At 35.9% G+C, this 17,102-nt stretch overlaps 1 protein-coding gene across 3 annotated transcripts in view; it reads right to left on the reverse strand.

The window, feature by feature from the left end:
* The window catches only part of LOC131936715 (potassium voltage-gated channel subfamily H member 7), a 115,630-nt gene that overhangs the window by 1,377 nt on the left and 97,151 nt on the right, over positions 1-17,102 (reverse strand). For 2 of the 3 annotated variants that reach the window (XM_059293770.1, XM_059293772.1), the window contains 2 exons: positions 15,105-15,215; positions 9,281-9,419 (listed from right to left, as the gene is read on the reverse strand). In XM_059293770.1, coding sequence (XP_059149753.1) covers positions 9,281-9,419; positions 15,105-15,215 — 250 coding nt within the window. The remainder of the gene's footprint in view (positions 1-9,280; positions 9,420-15,104; positions 15,216-17,102) is intronic. The other variant, XM_059293771.1, reaches the window with a different exon arrangement.

Here is a 17,102-nt window from a genome sequence, read left to right on the forward strand (position 1 = left end):
ATTGTGATAATGTTTAATTTACAACAGAAAATATCTGTTGCTTAAAGGCGTGCACAGAAGTGTAAATGTATGATGTAAATGATGTTTACAGGATAACGACATATATGCAAGTATACTACAAGTATACTACAAGTATACTACAAGTATACTACAAGTATACTACAAGTATACTACAAGTATACTACAAGTATACTACAAGTATACTACAAGTATACTACAAGTATACTACAAGTATACTACAAGTATACTACAAGTATACTACAAGTATACTACAAGTATACTACAAGTATACTGCAGGTAGTGATGTACAGCGTGGGTCTACTTGCCCGAATGCCGTTTGCCCGAAGTGGCTTTCGGGCATTTGTCGCATTCGGGCAAGTGTCCATTCGGGCATTTGTCGCATTCGGGCAAGTGTCCATTCGGGCATTTGTCGCATTCGGGCAAGTGTCCATTCGGGCATTTGTCGCATTCAGGCAAGTGTCCATTCGGGCGTTAGTCGCATTCGGGCAAGTGCCCATTCGGGCATTTGTCGCATTCGGGCAGGTGTCCATTCGGGCATTTGTCGCATTCGGGCAAGTGTCCATTCGGGCATTTGTCGCATTCGGGCAAGTGTCCATTCGGGCGTTAGTCGCATTCGGGCAAGTGCCCATTCGGGCATTTGTCGCATTCGGGCAGGTGTCCATTCGGGTAATCGGCCTTCGGGCAAACGGCATTCGGGCAAGTGTCTTTCGGGAAAACGTCCGGCTCCCGTACAGCGTGGACCCCTCTCCCCACACACTGGAGTTGAAACAGTCTATAATCGACCCATTTTTGGAAGTCATAGATAGATAACCCTTAAATTAAAACATACTATTTCTTATAATAGATAAACTATTATAAAAATAAGGCCAGCCGAACAAGAGATGCAAACTTTGTATTCCTAAAGAGTTTTGGATAAGCAAACTAAAGAATATTGATGAATGGGTCCCACTGGTAGGTGTCATATTCATGAGGACGTTTTGCCGGGAGACTTAGTCTATACAGAAACCGTATTGTCAGTGGTCCTTTTGTCGGGAGTCAAATTGACAAGAGCCTATTTGTCGTAAGCCAAAATGACAGGAGCATATATGTCGCGAGTCGTAATGACGGGAGCCGTTTTGTGGAGAAACTAAATGACGGGAGCCTATATGTCGGGAGCCTTATTGACTGGAGCCCTTTTGTCGGGAGCATATATGACGGGAGCCTATTTGTCGGCAGCCTATATGACGGGGTCCATATGTCGCTGGCCCTTTTGACGGGGTCGATTTGGCGGGGCTCTAATGTCTGGGCCGATTTGTCGGGGTCATATTGACGGGGCCGTTTTGTCACTGGCCGTTATATATATATATATATATATATATATATATATATATATATATATATATATATATATATATACTAGCCGTCCCGGCCAGGCCCTGCTCTGGCTTCTGTGAAAAACCTTTCCGTTAAAGACCATTACCTGTGTGTTTAGAAATCATCATAAACCCGGCATTGCCCACCCAAACCACAACCAACCAAAACAACAAAACGCAAACATAACGCTAACACAATTAGAAATACAAACGAAAACAAAAACCTAACAACAAACCCAACCACAACCACAAACACCAATACAAACACAAAGAAAAAACAAACGAAAACAAAAACCTAACAACAAACCCAACCACAAACACCAATACCAAAAAAAAAACGACGAAAAAGCAAACGAAAACAAACCAAATCCAAACGCAAAACCAACCAAAAACACAAATACAAACCCAAACAAAAAAAAACACAAACAAAAACGAAAAAAGAAAGAACAAAAACGAACCAAATCAAAACGCAACCACTAACGCAAACCCACCTAAACACAAAGAAAACACTAACGCGAACATAAACGCCCGGGGCAGAATCGCCTGTTTTAGCTTAATAAACGACTATAGTACCCCAACTTATTCATAGTTTTTGCACTCACTTAAACGAACGCGCCTGTTTCAATTTAATGAACAATTATAATACTCCAAGCTTATCCGTAAAATACCTACAACATTTGCACTTGATCAATCCCCGCTAATTATGTAATTATTTTTTTCCCAACACCAAAACAAAGTAATTAAAAAGTAAATGCTTTTCAACTAATGCTATGGTTTTATAAAGGGAAGTAATTGTGTTTGCCTTATTTATCAAAGGGAAGTAAGCGCTATAGGACTAAAGAAAGACATAATTAGAATTTTTGTAAAAGATGATATTTTTTTTAAAACTTGTGTTTAATGAACATGCCGACAATTATTACTATAATTTGAAAAATGAAAATGATTTCCCAACACTTTTAATAGTAATTTTTTAACTCATAAATTTAGACAACTGCGCACGATAATTGATCTAACACTTAAATCCGTAGAAATGCCAACGACAAACATATGCGTTACAGAATTGAGCTTTATATATATACTAGCCGTCCCGGCCAGGCCCTTCTCTGGCTTCTGTGAAAAACCTTTCTGTGTGTTTAGTAATCATCATAAACCCGGCATTGCACACCCAAACCAAAACCAAAACAACAAAACGCAAACATAACGCTAACACAATTACAAATACAAACGAAAACAAAAACCTAACAACTAACCCAACCACAACCACAAACACCAATACGAACAAAAAGAAAAAAACAAACGAAAAAGCAAACGAAAACAAACCAAAGCCAAATGCAAAACCAACCACAAACCCAAAGAAAAAAACACAAACGAAAAAACAAACGAAAACAAACCAAATACAAACGCAAAACCAACCACAAACACAAATACAAACACAAACGCAAAGAAAATAAAACACAAACGAAAACGAAAAAAGAAAGAACAAAAACGAACCAAATCAAAACGCAACCACTAACGCAAACCCAACCTAAACACAAAGAAAACACTAACGCGAACATAAACGCACAGTGCTCAGAGTCTAGCCCAGGGCGGAATCGCCTGTTTCAACTTAATAAACGACTATAGTACCCCAACTTATTCATAGTCTTTTGCACTCACTTTAATGAACGTAGGCGCGAAACCGAACACGGGAGGCCCGGGAAACCCAAATAGCACCCTGTCTGGGCGCCAGAGGACGCACCATGACGTCACCGCCTGATTGAACTTAGTAAACGACTATAGTACATAACTTATTCATAGTCTTTTGAACTCACGCGAACGTAGATACCATAGCGTACACCGGAAGGCCCGGGGCGCCAAATAGCACCCTGTCGGGGTGCCGGAGGACGCCCGGATTTGATTCACTTAAAGACTATAGTAACCTTTCTTACCCATAGTCTATCGCACTGTTAAAAACAAAACTATGCAGCATAGCGCTCACATGATAGCCCAGGGTGCCAAATCGAACCGTGCAAGGGCGCCGGCGGACGCGCCTGTTTCAATTTAGTGAACAAAAATGATAATACTCCAAGCTTATCCGTAAATGGAAAGAAATAAACATATAGGATTTGTAGGACCTGGCTTATTAAATGTTATTGATTTAAAAAAAAAATATATTGAACAGTATGTTCAGTGTATAGAATAAATAAAAGGCAGTGTTAAAAATACCTAACGACATTGCACTTAATCAATCCCCGCTAATTATGTAATTATTTATTTTTTCTTAACACCAAAAACAAAGTAATAAAATGTAAATTCTTTCTTCTTAAGAATTTTTTTTATTAAAGGGAAGTAACTGTGCAGTCAATACATTTCCGACACAATTTTAGAAATTTTATAAACGTCGATACACTTTTTAAAAATTTTATGTCGTGTTCATAATTGAAAATTATTCTTCTAAGTAAATAGAATGAAAATTGTTTTTAAAGACTTTCAATGGTAATTTTTTTGACTCGTAAATTTAGACTATGAGCACGATAAAAAAATCTAACACTTAAATCCATAGAAGTGTCAACGACAAACCTTTTTGCCTCACGTTACAGAACTGAGCTTTATATATTAGATATATATATATATATATATATATATATATATATATATATATATATATATATATATATATATATATAAGCGGGCTGTTAGTGTGGCTTAGATTCCTAGAAAAAATGAATACATTTGAATAACAGTAAAGTGAATAAAAACTAATTAATTAAAATGTTTTATAATTTTGCTAAATGAGGTGATTTAAAAAGGAATTCAACTCACGTTAAATAATGCTATTTAAATTTAAGTAATATTTATTTTGATCTTCCCTTAATTTTCTTATATTCTTACCGCATTGATGATAATGTTAAGGCTCATAATTAAAATAGATTAAGGTGAAGATTATTTATATTATTTCCTGTTTAGTCGGCACAGAATTTTATAGGTTTTTTTTAAATTTTATTGATATGATCTCTCAAAAATCACTATTTCTTTTGTTTTTCTTTGTTATTTAAAGGAATGATTTAGTTAGATTTAATAAGTGTATAAATAAAATTAATGAACTTAAAAATTCTTTATGTTTGTATTTGTTCTGTTCCCAAGTTGGTACTTTAAAAAAGATTCACCATGGCGAAGCACTGGTATGGGTTAGGGTTAGGTTGTGGTTGTGTTGTGGTTGTGTTGCGTTTGTTCTGTTCCCAAGTTGGTAATTTAAAAAAGATTCACCATGGCGAAGCACTGGTATGCAGCTGCTTCTCAAATAACAATGAAGTGGATGGCACCGAAAGTCAGTATAAATAATTTTTTGAAAATAATAATCATTAAAAAAGTTTTAAAAAACCCACGTTTTCTGATTGAACTAAAAAGTAGAAAAAAAATACTATACATCACAATAATGCAAGCGATCACTCTACTATAAGCTATCAAAAACGTGTTTTTTTAGTGTTTGTCTGTTTGTTTGCATGTAAATCTTGCTATCGATTTTATCTTTTCACTTTTTTTGGGTAAACGAAGACAACTCGTAAAAAGACAACTCGTAAAAAACACGTTGTGTGAATACGTTACTGACTAGAACACATAGATTTGAACCCGTGTCGAGTGGGATAGCAATCGTGTGCCCAACCACTCGACCATATCGTCTCCCCCATACTGGCCACCAGTTGTTACGTTATGGTTGTTTGTACACAAACACAGCGTGACAACTACTCAGTAAGCAAAAAGAGGGGGAGTGCCGAACCTTGTTTTCATCAAATTACAGTTACTGGGTAATGTCCCTTTTCCCCCACGTTTTTTGGTACAATTATATAGGGGTCTAAAATGATCAATAAAATGTTTCCATGGATTAATTTAGTAATAAAAACAATAGAATATTCAATTGTCATCCAAAACAAAGCTTCCCTGAAAATTTCAGCGCGCTAGCTAACTGGGAAGTGCCAGAAATTTCGATAGCAAGATTGGATTGGAAAGAATTTAGTAATAAAAACAATAGAATATTCAATTGTCATCCAAAACAAAGCTTCCCTGAAAATTTCAGCGCGCTAGCTAACTGGGAAGTGCCAGAAATTTCGATCGCAAGATTGGATTGGAAAGACAAACACACAGAGAAAGCAAGTTAAAGAAAACGTGGGAAAAAAAGAAGAATAATTTATATTACGCATATTATAAAATGGGGAATTGTAAAACTACGTAAACGGTCAGAATTTCATTTATTTTTGTGCACGTTTGAAGCTCTTTCTCTTTAGGAAAATACAGCTTCAAAATTAAAAACGTATTTTTAAGTTCACTTCTTACTAGCTTATTTTTTAGTTCGCAATTCTTGCTTGTGGGTTGTAGAAAATCTTGTAATAGAATTCAGACTCGTTTTTAATACAACAATTTCGTTACATTTGATACATTCAACAAACATTTCTAGTAGTAATAGCTAGTTTGTGTTATATGCGCTGAAAAGAAGGAAACGAACTTGCTTTCTATTTAAAAAAAAAAAGCTTTCGTCGCTATTGAGATGTCTTGCATATTTTAGCGACCAGTGCTTTTATTTAAGAAAGCAAATTATTTTTATTTTATTATATTCAGTGCATTTAAAAGCTTGCTACTAGAAACGTTTCTATATTTCTTTTTTATAGAAACTTTTATTTAGTTCACTATGTCTGGTTACTTTATTTGTTTGTTTGTTGTGCTGTATGTGGCACATCTTGTAATTATGATCCACTTCTAGTGCAGCGTTTTCGTTCAAACCTTCAAAACTTTTTTTATTAACTAATTTTAGTGCATTTAAAAGCTTATTACTAGAAAGTTGTTTTTTTTTTTAAATTTGTTTTATTGTTTACGTATGATAAAAATAATGCGGGAGTTATCTCCCCTAAAGTTTCTCGAATAAACTTATAACACTACAGAGGATGGTAACACGATTTAATTTTTAATCACTTAAACTTTAAAAAATAGAATAGACTATGGTAGAAAAAATAATTGCTCATCAAGTGAACAGCAAACAATCTGTGTATGATAGTGCGGAATTTTAGTACTTTATATATTAACTAGCTGCATACCCTTACTCCGCAACGCTGAATCTTTTTTAAATGTAGCAAGCAGAACAAAACTAAACACAAGGAAAAAAAACACAAAAGAAAACGCAAACGTAAACACAGCGCAAACACAAAGACAATGACCACACAAAAGCAAATGCAAACACAAACACAAAAAAACACAAACGAACAAACAAACAAACGCGCTAACGGAACACAAACACACATACAAAAGAAAACACAAACGTAAACACAAACGCACTGTGAAGGAAAACAGAAACACAAAAGAAAATGCAAACGCACTCACAAACACAATTTAAACACTAATTCAAACGCAAACGGAAAAACAAACAAACGAAAACACAAACGCTAACGCAACACACAAACACAAAACTAAAAGCAAACAATAACGCATAACATAAACGTAAATGGAAAAATAATAAACGCATTGTACTCACAGTCTAGCCCGGGGCGCCAAATCGCACCCTGCCGGAGCGCAGGGGAACCATCTGATTCAATTTAGGAAACGACTATATTACCCCAACTTATCCATACTCTATTGCACTCATTAAAACGAACGTAGGCGCCATAGCGCTCACGGGAAGGCCCGGAGCGCCAAAATAGCACCCTGTCGGGGCGCCGGAGGACGCCCTTGTTTCGATTTAGTGAACTTCTTTAGTAACCCTTTTTAACCACAGCCGGGGGCGCCGGCGGACGCGCCTGATTCAATTTAGTAAACAGCTATAATACCCCCCCCCCTCTTATCCGCAAATCTAAAGATAGAAGTAAATATAGAGGGCATTTAGGAGCGGCTTCTAAACTGTTATTGATTACAAATAATAATTAGTAAACAGTTCGTTCATTTTATAAAATAAATAAAAGCCGGTGTTTTACCTACCATATTGCAGTTTATCTATCCATGCTAATCATATTATTCCTCCAAAACTAATGCCTACATGGACGTCCGCGGAATTCGCCTACATATTTTTTTTTTATTAGCGTGATTTGAATTTTTAAAAATTTACCTCCCCTGGCATAATTATTTATCTTTTTAAGTAATTACATTTTTACTTTCTCGTATATACGAAGTATAGAGAAAGTCTTGTAATCGTGCAAAAAAAAAAAATCGAGATTTTTACAAATCTCGACGTTTTACACCGCACTGATACGGAAAAACATAATTTTGCAATCTTGTCCGTATGTCTGTGTGTCTGTCTGTGTGTCTGTGTGTCTGTCTGTCCGTGTGTAAACACGATAACTTGAGTACCGTTACTGCTAGGTTGATGAAATTTCATATATAAGTATTTTATCAAAATCGTAGATCCGTATCAACTTTTGAGCGATTTCCGATAACCGGAAGTGGTACTTTTTCTACTTTGAAATTTTCAAAAGCCTATAACTTGAGTACTATTTCAGATAGATAAATGAAATTTCACATGTAAGTAAAAGATCTAATTTTCTACCTTCTGTTAAATTTTGAGTCATTTCCGTTGACCGGAAGTAGTAATTTACGCTACTTCCGATTTCTCAAAAAAACTAATGTAAATTTTAAAAGTACTAATAATATTGCGCACTATTATGCGCTTTTTTATTTGGCGTTCACTTGGTGTGCAATTAATTTGTCTACGAGATTTTATTCTATTTTTAAAACTTTAAGTATTTAAAATGGATTAAAAATCATGTCTATAGCCCGAGTTCCCATCCCCTGTTATTTTATATAAGAATATTCGAGAACGTTTAGGGGAGATCACTCCCGGTTTATTTTTTTTTAGGAATCTAAGCGATAACATTATTTGACATTGATCCTTTTAATATGTTTTAAAATGTGCGTGTATTTAATATTTGCTTCTCTTTATGCAAAAGAGCAAAAGCTGTGGCAACTATAAAATAAATTTAAGTCGTTATATAAACAAACACTACTATAGTACTTATAATAAGACAATGTCATGCATTTTAAAAACACTGCATGGTTTGTTGTTCGCTTTTGTGGTTCCAAAATCCAAAGCGATGACGGAAGGACGGAATGACTGACAAACTACTACCAACCTTAGATCTATATAATAGATATGCGTTTTTAGATAAATCGAAAATAGCGTAAAGCAATACTTCCGTTGCACAGTTATTTCTCAGATAGAAGGCAGAGAATTAAATCTTTTACTTATAAATGAAATTTCGTTATCTATCTGAAACAATACTCAAATTATAGGCTTTTGAAAAACCAAAAGTTGAATAAGTTCCACTTCCGGTTACGAGAAGTCGCTGGAAAGTTGATATAGAACTACAAATTTTGATATAATTCTTATATATGAAATTTCATCAACCTAGCTGTAACGGTACTCAAGTTATCGTGTTCACAGATACACACACAGACATACGGATAAAATTGCATAACTGTTTTTCAGAGTCAGGGAGATGTAAAACGTCGAGTGGTACGTTGATTTGGAATTTTTTTTTGCAGGATTACAATACTTCCTCTGTACTTCGTATACGAGAAAGTTAAAAAGCACCCAACCCAAGCCCAGCAGAGACACTCACGTGAAATAAACCTGTCGGGTTAGGGTAAAGTTTTCATTCATTCAAAACTATTTATACATGGATGATAAGAGTTAGGGTTAGGGTAAAGTTTTCATTCATTCAAAACTATTTATACATGGATGATAAGAGTTAGGGTTAGGGTAAAGTTTTCATTCATTCAAAACTATTTATACATGGATGATAAGAGTTAGGGTTAGGGTAAAGTTTTCATTCATTCAAAACTATTTATACATGGATGATAAGAGTTAGGGTTAGGGTAAAGTTTTCATTCATTCAAAACTATTTATACATGGATGAGTTATATTGATGAGAAATGTTGACGGGACTAACTCATGTAAGGTGACCAGCCTGTTGTCAATGTCTTGGTACGGTGGGCCTGTGGGCCGATCATCGAGCAGTGCGGGCCCTTCATTTTGCGGTCTGCCTCTCACTGTTTTAGTATCCCCGCCTGTGGCATCCGTGTCACGAGCTGTGGGATATATATCAATAGATAGATACAGAGGCAAAGACATAGATGGGTAGGTGGGTGGATGGGTAGGTGGGTGGATGGGTAGGTGGGTGGATGGGTAGGTGGGTGGATGGGTAGGTGGGTGGATGGGTAGGTGGGTGGATGGGTAGGTGGGTGGATGGGTAGGTGGGTGGATGGGTAGGTGGGTTAGTGAGTGAGGTGGGTGGGTGGATGGATGGAGGGATAGATGGATGGATGGATGGATAGATAGATGGATACTTGACAAAATATCTCATTTACAGAATAACTAACACATAAATGCCATAAGAAGTTTGGAAGATTTTTTTTTCTCAAATGAGGCTTATTTATTTATATACTGGGTAGATATAGAAGAGGAGTCTCCAAACTTTTCAGCCCGAGGGCCGCATTAACCATCAAATATCAGTTCGGGGGCCATAGTTTCTTCCATGCGTCTGTTTGGGGTGGCAGAGCCCCTCTTTCCCCCTCCCTGAAGAACGTCTGCCGGCCCCTCGCCCCCCCCCCCCCCGACGAAATATAATTTATATAGGAATATATACAAATTTCAAATCCTCCCACCCCTGGAGAAATAAGTCTGAAAGAAACGCTGTCAGGGGCTAACAACACACTCGAGGAAATGGATTTTAAAACAGTTTCACTTCTTCTGCCTTTGATCCAAGTCAGAAAACCGCTGCTGAAACTGCAGCTGGGGGTCTTAGATGTTCTTGCATAGAATTGACTTGCGGAACTCAGCTGTTGTTTCAGCCATGAAGACCTTGACTGCTGAAAGTGCGTCAAATTGTTGGCATGTACATGTTCGAAAAACAAGACAAGTTTAAATCTGAAGGCCTTCAGGTGGGCCTATAAATAAGAAAATAGATTTCCCTCTCTTGTAGTTTTACGTTCAGAAAATTTAAATTAATATTTATGTGGTTAATTAATATTTATGTAATATTATCTGAGCCATTGTGACCTTATTAAATTCACCATCTTCACCAGTGTCTGCAACACCGCGGGCAAATGTACTTGCAAACAAAGCTACATTTTCAAATTGTTTTTAATTTTCTGGTAAAAGTTCCTCAGCCACCCCAAAGAAACATTTTTTTTTCCATGGACATAAAAATCTCATCGGGCCGGATGAGAAGACCTCCCGGGCCGCATCCGGCCCGCGGGCCGTAGTTTGGAGACCCCTGATATAAAAGAATAGACATTTTCAACTGAACAGACCCAACCGATAATAGCCTGGAAGTTATTCGTGAGGCCCATTAAAAGTTTTCAAACATCATGCGCGGTGTAATTAAAATTAATATGGTTATAAATTCTGACTGTTTTTTTTTCGGGCATAAAAAGAGAGTTGATGTTTTTGACGTTTTAGTATTTTCAGAAATTAAACACAATTTAATTTAAGGCAACAGCAATTGGTTTTCACGTGGTATTGGCGACATAAGCGATGACATCGATAGGCCAGCATACATTTTATCATACAGAATGTAAACAAAAATGACAGTACTAGGTCATGTGGTATTAAATAGCATTTTGTTACTTAAAAACTTTATCTGCAAAGTTTTGTAAACAAATAACTATTGATTACGGAGTTCTTGAATAGCCAATCAATGTTTGTCTTACGAAAGTGAAACATCCGGTTATAACTTAAGCTTGATTAAATTAAATAGAAACTAGCTACGTACCCGTGCTCCGCAACAGTAAATCTTTTTTAAATGTACCAGCTTGGGAACAGAACAAAACTAAACACAACACAAACACAACACAAACACAACACAAACACAACACAAACATAACACAAACACAACACAACACAAACACAATACAAACTCAACACAAAAAGAACACAACACAAACACAACACAAACACAACACAAACACAAAAGAAAACACAAACACAAAAGTAAACACAAACACGAGGAAATCACAAACACAAAAAAACACAAACACAAAATAAAACACAAACACAACACAAACACAAATAGAAACACAAACACAAAAGAAAACACAAACGCAATGCAAACAAACACAACGCAAACACAAACGAAAACACAAAAGCAACACACAATCACAAAAGACAACATTCATAACATAAACACGACTTAAATGCAAAAATAAACGCATAGCGCTCACAGTCTAGCCAAATCGCACCCTGTCCGAGCACCGGCTGAAGCGCCTGATTAAGTGAACGACTATAAAACCCCCAGCTTGTCCGCAAACCAAAAGATGGAATAATAATTAGTAAACAGTACGTTCAGTGTATAAAATAAATAAAAGGGAGTATTTAAAATATCCGTGTTTTGCCTACCATATTGCAATTTATCAATTCATGCATTTTATTTTCAGTACTTTAAATTTAAAAAAATTAAAACAGAGTTTCATGAATAAAACCATTGCGCACCTAATTAGTAAACAGTACCTTCATTTAGTAAATTAAATAAAAGATTACCTTTTATCAATCCAAGCTAATTATAATATTCCAACAACAATTCCCGCTTGGAGAATTTGCATTCACATTTTTTTTATTAGCATGAGTTGAATTTATTTTTAAATTACCTCCCTTGGAAAGGTACAAAACAGTTTAATTATTTAGTTTTTTTAGACCCTATTTTTATTAACATGTATCCACTTTTCTAGAAATCTAAACGAAAATGCTATTTGACATTGATCCGTTTAATATGTCTTAGCAATGTGCGTGTATTTAATATTTTCTTTACGTTATGTGAAAAAGTAAAAACAGTGGCAACTATTAAAAAAAATTAAATCACTAAATAAACAAACCCTACTATATATATATATATATATATATATATATATATATATATATATATATATATATATACATATATATATATATATATATATATATATATATATATATATAAGTCTCTTCATTGGGACCATAGAAAACACCACGCAGCTTAGCCACCACCCCAAATGTTTACAATCGTAGAGCCCGGTTAGTGACGGCTATAAGGGGCAGATAATTTAGAATTAAACGATTTCAAACGAAGGGGAGGTAACAATTTCTGATTGATATTTTCTTTGTCTGTAAACGGCTGATTTCACTGGGCGGGAGGGGGGGGGGGGAATGGAGGGCGGGAGGGGGTAGTGTTGAATTCACAAATTATGAATTTCTGATAAGCAGAAAATACACAACTAGATGGCGGCGTATACTACGTCGCGGGTCAGCTCGTTACTTATAATAAGACCATGCGATGCACGTACAGAGCACCACATGTGATGTGTTTACTTTTATGGTTCCAAAATCTATAGGATTGACAGTATGACGGAATGACTGACACACTACCACCAGCGTTATATTATAGATGTAGCCTTAAACTCATAAAAATATGTTCAAGTTCTCTGAATTTGCAGCCTTTATAACATCTATATACTACTAAAACTCAAATTTGTTTACATGTTTGGAAATTTGTTTGTTTGTTTGTCCGTTTGGTTACAGGAGAGAATCTGCACTATGACAGACTATGTGTAGAGCTGTAAAATAGTATGTAGGTAGATAACAATTTTTTTAGACAGACAGCTAACCACAAATTAATTTAAATATGTTAATTAATTTATTGATTTATTCATTGGTAGATTAACCACATTAATTACAAAGTTCAGAAAAATGATTTTACTTAGTGTGAATAGTGAAGTCACATGATTTGTTTACTTTTTACTACAATAATGGCGGCTTCCATCTAGAGTTACGGCAAAATCTCGACTTAACCAAACCAGTCGTAGAATCTAGATAACTCTATCTAGATCTAGATAATAAAGTTTCTATACTAAACTATTTCAGACCTTCATTATTTTATATAAATCTTTGTTTGTTTAGCTATGGGATTGGCTAATTTAAGATAAAATTTAATTTGAATGATCTAGAGCCTATTCGCGTAAATCAAGTTTATATATAGCACAAAAAACGTCAATGACGTCACGAGTCTAGATAGCTAAGTTGTTAGTGTAATAGGCTTCCATGCGAGAGGCACGGGTTCTAGACACATCATGTCAATGTTTACATTTTTTAAATTTCTTTTTTAGATGTGAATGATAAAGTTGCCTATTGGGACTTGGCGGGATACAGGGCAGGTGAAGTAGATTTCACCTGTTTCTTTGTGCTCAGCATATGAAGGGATAGTGTGGTCAGAGACATGCTCGGCCGGAATCGTCTTTTTAAACGATAAAAGCACGTTGTCTGAGACTTGGCGGGATATTGGGCAGGTGAAGTAGAGTTGAGTAGTTCACCTGTGAAGTCAGTATATGAAGGGATAGTGGAGTCAAACCCATGCGGTGTTTTTAAAAGATACAAAACGTCTTTTTGAATGTGGGGTCTGGTTATTTTGTGATAAGTGACAGACGTGATGTCATTTCTGGATGACCCCCGAAACCCACAGTTATCTAACTAGACAGCGGGTAGTCTAGTAGGAAAAAACATTATTTTTTTTTTACTGCCGCTATGAAGTCAAAATAAAAAAAATATTTTTATCCATGTCAAAAATATGATTAATGGATTCTCGTAAACTAGCTGGTGTCCATTATTTGAACTTAATTGAAAGTATGCACATAGACCAATAAAAGTAGAGAACATTTATTTTTTAATGACATTTGAACTTTACACTGAACGCTTAAAATACAATACTAATTGAATGAATGTTGAATTACATTACATTCATTTTCAAAAATTTGCATCGGATCGTGAAAGAATTTTGTTACAATTTTATATCATCAAATAGAACTAGATAGCCAATTTCATTGTGAGCCAACATCTAACCCTAGTGGGGTTGGTTGATACTGACCATTCTATTCAAAGCATTGTGCCAACATTTCACAGTATGATTGCTTTCTCCGCAGTTTATTTATGGCGTGGTTTTAGTGGTTAGGGTTAGGGTTAGGGTTAGGGTTAACCCAGTGGTTCACTGGAGGCTAACCAGAAAGATGCGCAATGGAAAAATGTGTAATAATAAAAAATTGAAATTTGCACTCAGAAAAATGCGAATTTAAAAAAAAAAATTGAGACTAAAGATTGTTACAAGGTTTTCCTGGTTATCCAGGCGGCAAATGGCGATCAACTTATAGAGATATTCAGTCAGCAAATCCACGATTACATGCAAGTGCCCAGAGTAACAACAGTTCAGCAAATCCACGATTACACGCAAGTGCCCAGAGTAACAACAGTTCAGCAAATCCACGATTACACGCAAGTGCCCATAGTAACAATTGTTGGCCCATAAGACATCTACTAGACAGATAATCGGTACAAAACATTTAAATCAAAATAATGACGTGTTCTCATTACAAAAATATTTCAGAATATTAAGGGTATTTGTCATGAAACATTTTGTCATGAGATATTTTGCCATGAGATATTTTACCATGAGATATTTGCCATATTTTGTTAGTGAAATCTTTTGCGTTATAACGGGTAATGATGATCATGTTTATATAAATATACATACATTTATACATACATACATATTATATATATATATATATATATATATATATATATATATATATATATATATATATATATATATATATATCCTACGTTCTAAAAATATATATTCTTATATATATACATATATTGCAACAATACAAAGAGTAAGACTAACCCTAACCCAAGATCTAACAGTAAAACATCTAATGAGCTGGCGTATAATGATAGGATCGACAACTTACTAAATGGTCTACTCGGCTCAAGCGGCCTACTCATATCGACATCTGTCACCTCCATTGTAGGTCGATCTACGCTTAGTTCCACTATACCCACTCTCTCTTCCTCGTCGCTTCCTGGGGTATATTAAAAGTACATCAATAGTACTCACCATCATACAACACCACATCCACCATCATACAGCACCACATCCACCATCATACAACACCACATCCACCATCATACAGCACATCTACCATCATACAGCACATCTACCATCATACAGCACATCTACCATCATACAGCACATCTACCATCATACAGCACATCTACCATCATACAGCACATCTACCATCATACAGTACATCTACCATCATACAGTACATCTACCATCATACAGCACATCTACCATCATACAGCACATCTACCATCATACAGCACCTAATCTACTACCATACCACACCACATCCAACATCATGCAGCACATCCAACATCATGCAGCACCACATCCGCCATAATAAAGCATCTGAGTCTGAGGCTCCCCGGGCTATTCCGGTAGCGCTATGACGCATACGTTCGCTTTAAAGATTTTGATAGAATATGGATAAGAATTAGTATTATAGTCGTTTACGAAAGAGAATCAGTCGCGTCTGACCGCGCCCCAGCAGGATACGATTTGCCCCGGGATATCCTGGGACTTTTATTTTTAACCCAGCGGCTACGCGTGGAGACGAGACGGGCACGCTAGTTTATATATAATTGTGTTTGTGTCTATGTTTGTATTGGAATATACGCTAGTTTATATATAATTGTGTTTGTGTCTGTGTTTGTATTGGAATATATGCTAGTTTATATATAATTGTGTTTGTGTCTGTGTTTGTATTGGAATATTTATTCTGTTTAGGATCTTGTGGTGCCAACAATTTAATTTAGTTTGAAAGTCTAAATCTCTCCCTGGCTAACGAGATTTCTAAATCAAAGTGAGAGAAAACAAGACTTAGCCCTAAGTGAGAGAAAACAAGACTTAGCCCTAAGTGAGAGAAAACAAGACTTAGCCCTAAGTGAGAGAAAACAAGACTTAGCCCTAAGTGAGAGAAAACAAGACTTAGCCCTAAGTGAGAGAAAACAAGACTTAGCCCTAAGTGAGAGAAAACAAGACTTAGCCCTAAGTGAGAGAAAACAAGACTTAGCCCTAAGTGAGAGAAAACAAGACTTAGCCCTAAGTGAGAGAAAACAAGACTTAGCCCTAAGTGAGAGAAAACAAGACTTAGCCCTATTTAAAAATCAAAATTGCACAAGCGTTGATCCAAAGGGGGGGGGGGGGGGGGGGCGCCGAACTCGGCAGATAATAATATAAAAAGCTCATTATATACAGTCGAAATAAAGAATGTTGACTGCTACTTGGCATTATTAAATTGTTTTCTAAATCATTTGCTTGACACCAAAATAAAAAGGCAAAATGGCTGGTAAAAAGCGCCCCGACACTTCCTAGTGAGGGATGTTGGGGGCGCATTTTCACCAACGCGAATAACTTTATTTGACCAGGGGCGGAACTACAGTGCCGCCAGATCCAGCAATGTGGGGGGGGGGGGTCACGCCGACCGTAATCAATTTTTTATAGATACATTAATTTTCTTGCATATTTAACTCGATGGTTGTTTTGTAAAATGAATACTGTAGCTGCGGTTGGATTATCTTCATTATATAGACACCATCCTTCGAAAATCTCCATTGGGCCGGTGCTGAGTGCTGCGTATCATATTTAAATTAAAAAGAACTAAAGTGGCGGAGATGTTGTCGCCTATATGACCTATACAAAGTATTTGAAAATTGAATACAATTTGAATTTTCACTAGTTAGAAAGTACGCACAAACTTTTTCAGTGGTATAATGCAGATTGTGGTACAAATATGTATAAAAAGGTTTTAATAACAAGCTTTTATGTAACAAATCAGGAAGAGACCCATGATTTTCTGTACAGTTATTTAAATAGTAGTGTATCTTCCCTATATATAATTCTCTTC

This window comes from Physella acuta, unplaced genomic scaffold (assembly GCF_028476545.2).
Source record: "Physella acuta isolate Inbredline_101_S28 unplaced genomic scaffold, ASM2847654v3 ptg000186l, whole genome shotgun sequence".
Taxonomy (NCBI): Eukaryota; Metazoa; Mollusca; class Gastropoda; family Physidae; genus Physella; species Physella acuta.